Source organism: Palaemon carinicauda, chromosome 1, assembly GCF_036898095.1.
Source record: "Palaemon carinicauda isolate YSFRI2023 chromosome 1, ASM3689809v2, whole genome shotgun sequence".
NCBI classification, from domain to species: Eukaryota; Metazoa; Arthropoda; class Malacostraca; order Decapoda; family Palaemonidae; genus Palaemon; species Palaemon carinicauda.
Window position 1 is genome coordinate 242,967,889 of NC_090725.1, and position 12,273 is coordinate 242,980,161.

Consider the following 12,273-nt stretch of genomic DNA (forward strand, 5'->3'; position numbering starts at 1 on the left):
TCCTCTCCTCATCTTTACTACTCCCCTTCCTTTTTATTTACCTCTTGTGAATTTGTATTGTTTCGATTATTATTTCATTTAACAAAATAATTGTGTTATTAGATGTGTTATTTTATTTGTATGTTCTTGTGAAGTTTGCACGTCTGTGGCGCTGGTCACTCAGTCGAAAAGGTCGTTGGTTTGGCAGTTGTTTAGAGATTTGGACGATTTTATGTGGCTGGTTTTTTAGGTTGTTGTTTTGGCAGTTGTTAAAAGATTTGGAGAATTTTCTCATTGGTTGTTGAGGTTGTTGTTTTGGCAGTTTTTTTAGAGATTTGGAGTATTTTATAACATTGGTTTTAGAGGTTTTTGTTTTGGCAGTTGTTTAGAGATTTGGAGGATTTTATGTCATTGGTTTTGGAGGTGTTGTTTTGGCAGTTGTTTAGAGATTTGGAGGATTTTGTTATTGGTTTTTGAGGTTGTTGTTTTGGCAGTTGTTTAGAGATTTGGAGGATTTTATGTCGCCAGTTTTTGAGGTTGTTGTTTTGGCAGTTGTTTAGAGATTTGGAGGATTTCAAGTAATTGGTTTTTGAGGTTGTTGTTTTGGCAGCAGTTTAGAGATTTGGAGGATTTTATGTCGCTGGTTTTTGAGGTTGTTGTTTTGGCGGTTGTTTAGAGATCTGTAGGATTTTATGTCATTGGTTTTGGAGGTTATTGTTTTGGCAGTTGTTTAGAAATTTTGAGGATTTTATGTCGCTGGTTTTTGAGGTTATTGTTTTGGCATGTTAAGAGAATTGGAGGATTTTATGTCATTGGTTTTGGAGGTTGTTGTTTAGGCGGTTGTTTAGAGATTTGGAGGATTGCATATGGTTGGTTTTTGAGGTTGTTGTTTTGGCAAGATTTGGAGCGCTGTATGTCATTGATTTTTTTGTTTCTGCTTCGTCTTATTTACTGCGATTTGCAAATACATTACACCTCTTTTCCTTGTTACTCCTTCCTTGGCTCCTCCCCTCCTCTCTTCACCACCTCTTCCTTGTTCCCTGCCCCTTCACTTTCCTTGCTACCTACCCTTTTTCTAAGACTGAACCACGAATAGAGAAACTTAGCATCATGATCCAGGGCCAAGGCTCCCATTAAAATCAGTTTACCATTTAACAGAAAATAGTTATATATACTCTTAGTTTGTTTTTGTGGAATGTGACAAAATATTATCCTAGAAGTGGGGTTTTTTATTAATATTAAGCCTTAAAATTTATAATGTTATAATAAAATTTAATGTTAGTTTTGTCTTTTCCAATCTTATAGTACCTGTCTTATAGAAGGATATTTACCGTCCCTTACTCTCACAGCCAACAACTAGTAATATATGATAATACTTATACAACTAAACTAGTGCGGTCGCAGTCATGGCTTGAGGTGCATGATTGGGGTCGCCTGAAAAAAAAGGTTGGGAACCACTGCTCTAAAGTAACTAGGGGGTTCTCTGCTGGCAGTTAGGCCCGCCGAAACAGCAATCCCGTAGCGACATATGCAAGAGGGAAGCTGAACGATTAGACCCAACAGGCGAAAGACTGGGCTGGCCTTACAACCTGCCAGCACTCGGTGGGATTGTAGGACAGCAGACAGGGGTGTGATGGCTAGGCCATCACCAAAGGACAGAGAGGGGTAGGGGCAAGGGTCTTGTGAGGGGAGGGAGAGGAGCCGGTGTGAGCCGGCCCCGTTAGGCAACAAGAGAACTCTAGGTGTAGAAAGGGTGCATTCTCCAACCTAGGACGGGTTAGTGTAGTAAAGGGACTAGTATCATCAAGCCGTCCCAAACTATAAAGAAACAGAATACCCATGCTTGTCTAAGCTAGGCCAAAGGATATTCATATCCTTCAGCCCCAAAACCTCCAAACACAGGACTAGTCGCTAGACTACAGGGCGAATGGGATCTTGGACCCCTTCAAGTACAGTCTAGGGGGCAAGGCCCCCTATGCCTACCAACCAGGTCCAGTAGGAGAATACATTCATCCTATGGGGGAGCTGGAGGCACACGACAGGTACTCTGAGGTTCTGACCCAAACTCAAACTCATCAGCTATGGTTTGGAAAGGGGCAGATAAACCCTAGCCTAACCTTACCAGAATGACAATGCAAGGCAGGAACGGCTAGGATTGTAACCGTGGGTTACCCGCAGAGGAAGGAAGAGATTACCTTATACATAAAGGTAACTGGGGATATGTGTGAAAGTATACTAAATCCACTAGGCTACTAGCCTAGTGGCATAGAGATCGACTGCCTGATTCATCGAGACTCTTGTTATACGATCATGGAAGAGGAAATCATATGCAATCCAAATTATATCTTATACGTATAATTTGCCTAATATCTTCATCAACGTTAAATAACACCAGGAACACTTATTATATCATGCATGAAAGTAAACTAAGGCATCTAGGCTAGGGGGCCTAGGAATGATAATTCGGCTACATATACGCCGAAACTAAGGAATACTAATGGCATAATATAACTAATTCCTAGCAATGAAGACTAAATAGCTAATAAGATAGAAGCTATAAAACCGGGACGGTCGTTCTGGCTAACTAAATAAAGCATGCGTTGCGAACGACAGCGCGAATACTAATGGCATAATATAACTAATTCCTAGCAATGAAGACTAAATAGCTAATAAGATAGAAGCTATAAAACCGGGACGGTCGTTCTGGCTAACTAAATAAAGCATGCGTTGCGAACGACAGCGCGAGGTGCCTCTGGTCTAGGCAAGAGCTCTGCCACAAAAGCAAATCCCTATTTATTTCAAGAAAAACGTTACTTTACGGCTAGAGCTGCATTTATACGATATAAGAGGTGAATACTCAACTTTCCAGAGGGAGAAGAAGCTGAAGATTGCGACATGATATCCAATATAGCGAAAGAACTGGGGAAAAAACACCTGGTCGGGACGCTACAGCGAAAGGAATGAAGATAGCGGGCGGATACTATGTCATCCAAGATGGCGATGGGTATGACGTCATCCGAGTGCCCATAACAGTAAAGGAGGAGGAGAACTTTGTAACGGCTCCTCCCTTATCTTGCCACTTCTTCCCCCTCGAAGCGTAAACGCTATGTGGCATGTCAAGAATACGTCCCCTGTTATTATGCTATATCCTTAAAGGCAACTTTAAGGATATTCGTGCCAGAAGTTAGAATTCTGGAGACCTTTAGTTTAATTCTCTGGGAATATCCACTGTAGTCAAATATACCATAGGAAGCTACTGAAGGAACCTTCCATCAGGACGACATGGCCTGAACCCAAAGACCTGTTTATCATAACCATAAATTGAATTTTTTTTATGGATTTGAAATATGTCGAAGCCCTCTACAATGTGCTTTGTGTGTAGGTATAAAAGGGTCATCCACACAATAATCAAAGTGATATATTTCATACATATTTACCAATGTAAATCATTACTGTTTTTTCATATAATTTTTTCTTAATGTTCACATTCTGTATTTTAGAAAGCATTTTATGAGTATGTGCTTGGAAAAAAATACATTCAGTTAAAGTACAGTAAACAGTATTACAAAGTTTCATGTAATACTTTAATTTTGTTCTAAAGTGTTTTAAATATATTGTGCCGGGCTGTAGAAATTTCTGGGAATATGTTTGTTTTTAAATGCATATTTTGTGTAGTGTGTGTTTATTAACGATGTAAAGATAACTATCTGCCAATACAATTAGAATGACAACCTCTGTTGAAATAAAAAATATATACAGTATGTTTTCCCCACTGAAATTTAAAAATATATATATTTTTGTTGGTTTGAAATGAGTATTTTAATCATATAGTTAGAAGTTCCACCTCCATTTTAATAATTGCCTGATCGTAATTATAAAACATATAATTTTACAATTATCTTTATCTATATATTTTCTTATCTGCTGCATATAGGCATGTAACAATGTGTTTGTGTGACATAGATAGAAATATAGTACAGTACTCAATATTAACTTGACATTTGAGTTTAACTGGCAAATATTTTTTATTCAGGACTTGGAAATTCGAGCTGTTTTGCTTGATGAAGTCATGCGTGAGCCAGAAGCTCCAACTACAGATCATTTGCTGACATTAGAAGTGAAGAGTCTGAGAGATACCCGTGACTTGCTGGAGAAAGTGTCTATAAAGGATGCTGCTGCTTTTATTGATGAGAATCCACATCCAAGGTTATGGTAAGTGCTTCCTTGAATATTAAAAATAAATGTAAAATGTTCCACTTTATATCATATAACTTAGTAGTTATAGATGAATACCATCATTAGTTAGTAAGGATACCTTATTGTTTTGAGGTCAGTTACAGTAGAAGTTAATTTGTACAGAATTAATACGATCAACTAAATGCCAGATCATGAATATTTGAGCACTAGAAAATGGCCATCAAAATTTATTGACAAAGTAGGGCAACATCAACTATCATAATAAACCTAACGTTGGGCCTTTTAGATTGTTCTTAATGTAGAATAACATTCAAATCACCATATAACAAAATCTTGTTTAATTAGGTAATTATTAAAAGAAATATAAAATTTTATAAACACATGACACCATTTTTGGTTAGACTACATGCTCACAAAATTAAAGAAAACCCCAGAGAGCTATTAAATATCTTAGCCTGTTTTTGCAGAGAATACCAGCAATGTCTACCAATACATTATAGAATTTACAGTAGATGATATATCATCATCACCTATTTTCATCTTACTAATGGTACAGAGTATTTACTTTGTATTATCCCTTAAATATGCAACACCTGCTCACTAATTTTCCTTAATTCTGTATTTTCTTCCAATATGAAAATACAATAATCATTGTTCCAAATGTCATGCAAGTCATATCAAGTTTACAGCAAGATTTAGGATGATGCATTATATGGGAACAATTCCAGTGTATGCTTTTTAATATGATGAATTACGCATACTTTTCCTAGTGTTATGATAACTGGAACTTTCATGGTTTTTACTTTTTTATGCTAAACTTTTGGTGTTTTTTGAGATTTCATTGTGACAGTAAATGATCTTTAAGAATATAATAATTAGGTATATCAATTATGGTATATACACCTTAGTTATAGTTGTTTAACCTATTTTTCTTACTGAATTAAATTCTTGATATCCTTGTTGAAATACAGTCCGCCCTTCTTGTTGAGCAGATTCAGTTTGTACCAATCTAAAAACTATAAGTAAATTCACTTGTACATGGCTCAAAAATATATTTTAAATGCCAAACAAAACAGACTTCCCGAGACATAGATTACTATTCATTCTCCCTGAGTTAGTTGAAAATCTGTTCCCCCACTCGGAGATTTCTTACTCAAATGAAAAAAAAGGGTGAGTACAGTTGAACATATTTAAAGCTATTGTTTTATATTATCATTAAAGAGCTTGCTTTAAAAAGTAACAGAATTTTAATAAGATTAATTGTTTTTATACTTTGCAAATAATATTTTAATAAAAATAAATTATTACTCACTTGACATTTATAAGGTATTGTTCTCCAAGCTGCCTAAATGCTAACATCCACCCCAAAAATGTAAATATTCCCCCCCCCCCCTTTTTTTTTTTACCATGATAGTCTTACCCATCTAGTGAAGTACTGAGTTTATATGGTGGTGCTCCCATTGTATTGCCTCTTTAGTCTTTAGGTCGAAAAAAGTTCAACAACCTCTTGACATTATTAGTCTATGTGAGGAGGCAGGCCATTATGGCTATGAACCTCCCCTGACATTCATAAGACCAAATTATTATTATAGTGTAGAGAAGTATGAAAGATACAGAAAGAAAAATGTGGAAGTAAAGCGCAAGGTAAGTGAGGCAAAGAGGGCAGCTGACCGGAGTTGGGGTCAGGGATTGGGTCATTCATATAAAGAGAATAAAAAGTAGTTTTGGAAAGAAGTGAAGAGAGTAAGGAAAGCTGGTTCAAGAATTGAAGAGACAGTGAAAGATGGAAATGGAAGGTTGTTAAAAGGAGAGGAGGCAAGGAAAAGGTGGGCGGAATATTTTGAAAGTTTACTAAATGTTGAATATAATAGGGAGGCAGATATAATTGCTGTTGCAGGTGTTGAGGTGCCGGTGATGGGAGATGAGAATGCGAGAGAGATTACAAGAGAGGAAGTGAGGAGAGCACTAGATGAAACAAGAGTAGGAAAAGCATCTGGTATGGATGGTGTGAGAGCTGAGATGTTGAAGGAAGGGAGTGTGACTGTACTTGAATGATTGGCGAGATTGTTTAATATGTGTTTTGTGTTGTCAATGGTACTAGTAGATTGGGTTTGTGCGTGTATTGTACCACTATATAAGGGTAAGGGAGATGTGCATGAATGTTGTAATTTTAAATATTTAACTTAGCCGGTGAATATATAATAGCTGAGCCTCCGGCGGCTCAACAGAAAAACACACAAAAACTCGCGAGCGATCGCTATGAAGGTTGCGGGTGTGCCCACTAGCGCCAACTATCGGCCAGATACCGCATATACATGTAAACAGACTCAATTTTTTCTCTGTCGGTCTGATCGACAAGACGTACCATTACTCGCTGTTAACCTGGAGTTTTTCAACAGTCTTGGTGAAGTACTTCCTTTTGGTTTGAGCTTTCGCAGTGCAGGTGTTTTATCTTCAACTTAAATCTTGAACTCGTTTTTGGATAGATTTAATTGTTGATGACTTTGGATTGTTTTTTGGACTTTCTTTGACTTTTAAATGGCCGACCCTTCCCTTAGTACGGAAGTGTGTTTTAGGCTTTTAGCAATTATCTTATCACGTTATAAATTGTTGTTGTTAATTATAGATTTTCCTCTATATATTTTATATCTCAACCGCCTTTATTAGGCCTCTTCGATTAGCTTTCCATTTATAATAAACATCAAGATAAATTTTAATGATTTGTTTATATGCGACCTTACCTATTCCTCCCCTAATCCGAGAGTAGGCGGTCCTAACTTGGAAACCGAAGTTAAACAACGTTGAGCCCTTTCAATCGTAAATAACTTTTACAGAGCAAATGATTTAAAACTTATTAAATTAATATTTTTTAGTAGATATTTTATGAAAGATTTTCTTTGAACAGTCTTCGTACTGTTTCAAAGATGAACTAACGTTTAGTTTATTTATGCTACGCAGTTTGCGCTCTATCGTTACGATAGAGAGAGAGAGAATCACGGTTTCACTTTGCAGAAAGAGTGAATCGATTCTGACGTTTTGTTCATTCTTCTTTCAAACTTAAATGTTTTAAATACTATTTTAAAGGAATTTGTTAATTGAAAAACCTTTCAGTTTTTTCCTTTGGTCAAATAACCTGTTTATTGACGAAAGGTAAGTGGGCTTTTCTCTTCGGTGCGAAATCAAGAGAGAGAGAGACGGAGAGAGAGAGAGAGACGGAGAGAGAGAGAGGAAGAGAGAACGTTCCGATCTTTATTCTCGTCCCAAGCGAGTAACGTTGTTCTCGAGTCAGTTTTTTACTCTCGTCCCTAGTCTCTGTACGGGGAGAAAGGATAAAACGTTTTTAGTTTTTATTCTCGTCCCAAGGCACTGTACGGTGAGAGATTGAAAACGTAGTTTTGAATGAACTAGTGTTTAGTCTCCTTCCCAGCCACTGATCTTTTTATCTTAATATGTTTACTGTTTTTTGCTTGTATTAATGTGCTTACATTATACGACTTATTTCGCAATTATAACCTTTTGATGAGGGTAGAATTGCGTGCTTCAGGTAGAAATCAGTTTTATTCATGCCTAATGTGAATTGTTGAAAAATTCGATTTCAGTGAAGTAAGTGCAAAACAGAAAATCGTAGTGATAAAGTGATAATTGCGCAAAGTGTTATCAGTGTTGCGACCGAGGGTTCGTCTGTTCGTGCCTGTCGTTCGCCTAGTCCGAGACCTCTTGCAAGCTCCCAAGCCCAGGGGAGAAGTAATGTCGTACGACTTATGGGTTCGAGAGGCCTTGATCAGCGAACAGACGTTCCCTCTATGGTTTCGGGCGTGTCTCACCAAGACCGCCCCTACCATAAGACGAGCGAGACAATTTTCTCCTCGTCATCCGAAGGCTTTTCGCGTAAGAAACCGTGGAGCAAGGTTTCGAGGCCCTTTAAGCGAAAGTCAGTCCTTTCAGGACAGGTCCAGCGTCCTGGTTGTAGCCATTGGGACAGCTCTGACCCTATGCAGTCATCGGAAGACTGCTCGCCGCCTAAACAAAAGCATAACACAGGCTCCGAGAGTCTTATTGTAGGCAAGGTTTTGCAGTCACAGACGTTACCCTCGTCTCTTACCGCAACCATTCCCGTTAATCCTAAATGGGTTGTACGGCAAGACATGCAGAATAAGCTTGCCTCTCTTATGGAGGACTACAGTATTCTGTTGAGCAGGTTCACGATGATCCTCGCCGCTTAGCTGATCGAGATCCTGGCCGTCAGCCGCCCAAACGAGCCTTTGCTCGTCCTGTTGACATTGACGTTACAAAGTCACGTCAATCGTGTTTTGTAGAGCCTCACTCGATGCAGTCCCGTGTTGACTCTCAGCCTGCTTGTGGACGTTCAGCCGCTGCCGCTTGCTCTTGTTGACGTTCAGGACGTTCACCAACCAGCATAGTTGACTTGTTTTGACGTTGAGCGTCAAGCACCGCAGTCAAGAGTTGTTTTGACTGCTCAGTCTAAGCAGTCAAGGCAGTCTCAAGTTGACGTCGAGCGTCCTCCCGCACCTGTTGTTGTTGCTGGTCAGTCCTTTAAGCAGTTACATGACATAGCGTCCTTGACTGCTACTGTTGCTCCTTTGCGTGTGGACTCTGCTTGTCAAGCATTGCCACCACGGCAGGTCTCTCCCTTGCTTGAGACTCGGCAATTGTCGGACAAGGTTCCTTCAGATGAGGAAGTTGCTGATCCCCCTCCTACTGATATTCCCTTGAGGACTCTGTCAGACGGAGAGGAGCCTAAAGCTGCTCAGCCCTCTATGGACTTTAAATAAATCATGCTGATTTTTAAGGATCTTTGTCCGGATCTTTTTGTAACTGCTGCTCCTCGTTCGCCTAAACGTCAGAGTTTACACTAGGCCTAGCTACTTCGAAGCAGTTGTTTTCTAAGCTAGTGCTCTCTCGCTCCTCTAAGAGAGCTTTACGTTTGCTAGGCGACTGGTTAATCACCAGGAGGAGTTTGGGGGAGACAGCCTTTGCTTTCCCTACTTTTAAGCTGGCTTATAGAGCGAGAGTCTGATATGACACGGGAGAAGTTCTCGGCTTGGGAGTTCCTGCCTCTGCCCAGATAGACTTTCAAACCTCATAGACTCTCCCTGGCGCCTGGCCATGAAACGCTCCAAGATTTTATGGTCGACTTCAGAGCTAGACCATCTCCTGTTAAGAGTTTTTTCGAGCGTTTGAAGTTTTGCTGTACAATTATGTCATGCATAAACAAGGCTATCTGGGATGGCTCCAATTATCTGACAGCCACGTTCTCTGCAGGAACAAGTCCCTCTGGGATGGCTCCAATGATCTGGCAGCCATGTTCACTGCAGGAGTACGTAAGAGGCAAGTGCGCTCAATGTGTTCATTGTCAAGACAAACTTCACGATGAAGTCTACCAGGCTGTCTTGACAGCATTAATGGAAGGCGACTGGATGGTCTCTCTCGACCTTCAGGAGGCATACTTCCACATTTCTATACACCCGGATTCCCAACCGTTTCTGAAGTTTGTTTACAGGAATGTGGAGTACCAGTTTCGAGCCCTGTGCTTTAGCCTCAGTCCTGCTCCTCTCGTGTTTACGAGGCTCATGAGGAATGTGGCAAAATCCCCCCATCTATCGGGAATCCGAGCCTCCCTGTACTTGGACGACTGGCTTCTCAGAGCATCGTCCAGTCTTCGCTGTCTGCAGGATCTACATTGGACGTTGAGTCTGGCCAGGGAGTTGGGACTTTTGGTCAACCTAAAAGTCCCAACTGATCCCATCCCAGATTATTCTATATTTGGGGATGGAGATTCGCAGTCCAGTTTTCTCGGGCTTTTCCGTCTGCCACCCGAATAGAACAAGCCCTGCTCGAAGTCCAACTAATGCTGAAAAGAGAACGTTTGTTCAGTCAGGAGTTGGAACAGTCTCATAGGGACTCTCTCATCCCTGGAGCAGTTTGTCTCGCTAGGGAGACTACACCTTCTGCCTCTCCAGTTCCATCTAGCCTCTCACTGGAACTAGGACAAGAAGTTAGAGACGGTATCATTCCCAGTCTCCGAACCAGTAAAGGCATGCCTGAAATGGTGGGACAGCAATATCAGTCTGAGAGAGGGACTATCCCTAGAAGTCAAGAACCCAAACCACGTGTTGTTCTCAGACGCGTCGGATTTGGGTTGGGGTGCGACCCTGGACGGTCGGGAATGCTCGGGTCTGTGGACCTCAAGTCAGAAGAGCATGCACATCAACGGCAAGGAGCTATTAGCAGTCCACTTGGCCTTGATGAAATTCGAAAGCTTTCTTCGAAACTAAGTGGTAGAGGTCAACTCAGACAACACCACAGCTTTGGCGTACATCTCCAAGCAAGGAGGCACACACTCCTTCACGCTGCTCGAGATCGCAAGGGACCTTCTCATATGGTCAAGAAATCGAGGCATCTCCCTGTTGACGAGATTCATCCAGGGGGACTTGAACGTCTTGGCAGACTGTCTTAGTCGGAGGGGTCAGGTGATACCCACGGAATGGACCCTCCACAAGGACGTGGGCAAGAGTCTTTGGGCTACTTGGGGTCAACCCACCATAGACCTCTTTGCCTCCTCGTTGACCAAAAGGTTACCAATCTATTGCTCTCCAGTCCTAGATACAGAAGCAATCCACATAGATGCGTTTCTACTGGATTGGTCTCTTCTGGACTTATATGCATTCCCACCATTCAAGATAGTCAACAAGGTACTGCAGAAGTTTGCCTCTCACGAAGGGACAGGGTTGACGTTGGTTGCTACCCTCTGGCCCGCGAGAGAGTGGTTCACCGAGGTACTTCAATGGCTGGTAGACATTCCAAGAAGTCTTCCTCTAAGGGTAGATCTCTTACGTCAGCCCCACGTAAAGAATGTTCATCAAAGCCTCCCCGCGCTTCGTCTGACTGCCTTCAGACTATCGAGAGACTCTCAAGAGCTCGAGGCTTTTCGAAGGAGGCAGCCAGTGCGTTTGCGAGAGCTAGGAGAGCTTCTACCTTCAGAGTATACCAGTCGAAGTGGGAAGTCTTTCGAGATTGGTGCAAGCCAGCATCTATGTCCTCTTCCAGTACCTCTGTAGCCCAATCGGAGATTTTCTTTTACATCTGAGAAATGTTCGCTCCCTCTCAGCTCCCACGATTTAGGGCTACAGGAGCATGTTGGCTTCGGTCTTTCGTCATAGAGGCTTAGATCTTTCCAACAATTAAGATCTCCAAGATCTCCTTAAGTCTTTCGAGACCTCTAAGGGACATCGTTTGGCAACTCCTGGATGGAACTTAGACGTGGTCCTAAGGTTCCTCATGTCAGACAGGTTTGAGCCATTACATTCAGCCTCCCTGAAGGATCTCACCCTCAAGACGCTTTTCCTAGTGTGCTTGGCTTCGGCTAAAAGGGTCAGTGAAATTCATGCCTTCAGTAAGAACATCGGCTTTTCTACAGAAAAAGCCACATGTTCACTTCAACTTGGTTTCCTGGCCAAAAATGAACTGCCTTCTCGTCCTTGGCCTAAGTCTTTTGATATACCTTGCCTGTCAGAGATCGTAAGCAACGAACTTGAAAGAGTGCTGTGTCCAGTTAGAACTCTTAAGTTCTACTTAGCTCGTACTAAGTCCTTACGAGGTAGATCTGAGGCATTATGGTGCTCAGTTAAGAAACCATCATTGCCTATGTCAAAGAATGCTTTGTCATATTTTATCAGACTTTTAATACGAGAGGCTCATTCTCACTTGAATGAAAAAGACCGATGCTTGCTTAAGGTTAAGACGCACGAAATAAGAGCTATAGCAACCTCCGTGGCCTTTAAGCAAAATAGATCTCTGCAAAGTATTATGGACGCGACCTTTTGGAGAAGCAAGTCGGTATTCGCGTCATTTTACTTAAAAGATGTCCAGACTCTTTATGAGGACTGCTACACACTGGGTCCATTCGTTGCAGCGAGTGCAGTAGTGGGTGAGGGTTCTACCACTACATTACCCTAATTCCAATATCCTTTTAATCTGTCTCTTGAAATGTTTTTAATCTTGTTTTTGGGTTGTACGGAAGGCTAAGAAGCCTTTCGCATCCTGGTTGATTTGGCGGGTGGTCAAAGTCATTTCTTG

At 41.1% G+C, this 12,273-nt stretch overlaps 1 protein-coding gene across 1 annotated transcript in view; it reads left to right on the forward strand.

The window, feature by feature from the left end:
• Positions 1 to 12,273, forward strand: part of Oseg4 (intraflagellar transport protein Oseg4) — an 821,277-nt gene that overhangs the window by 634,190 nt on the left and 174,814 nt on the right. Inside the window, 1 exon segment of the mRNA XM_068388427.1 lies at positions 4,013 to 4,191. Coding sequence (XP_068244528.1) covers positions 4,013 to 4,191 — 179 coding nt within the window.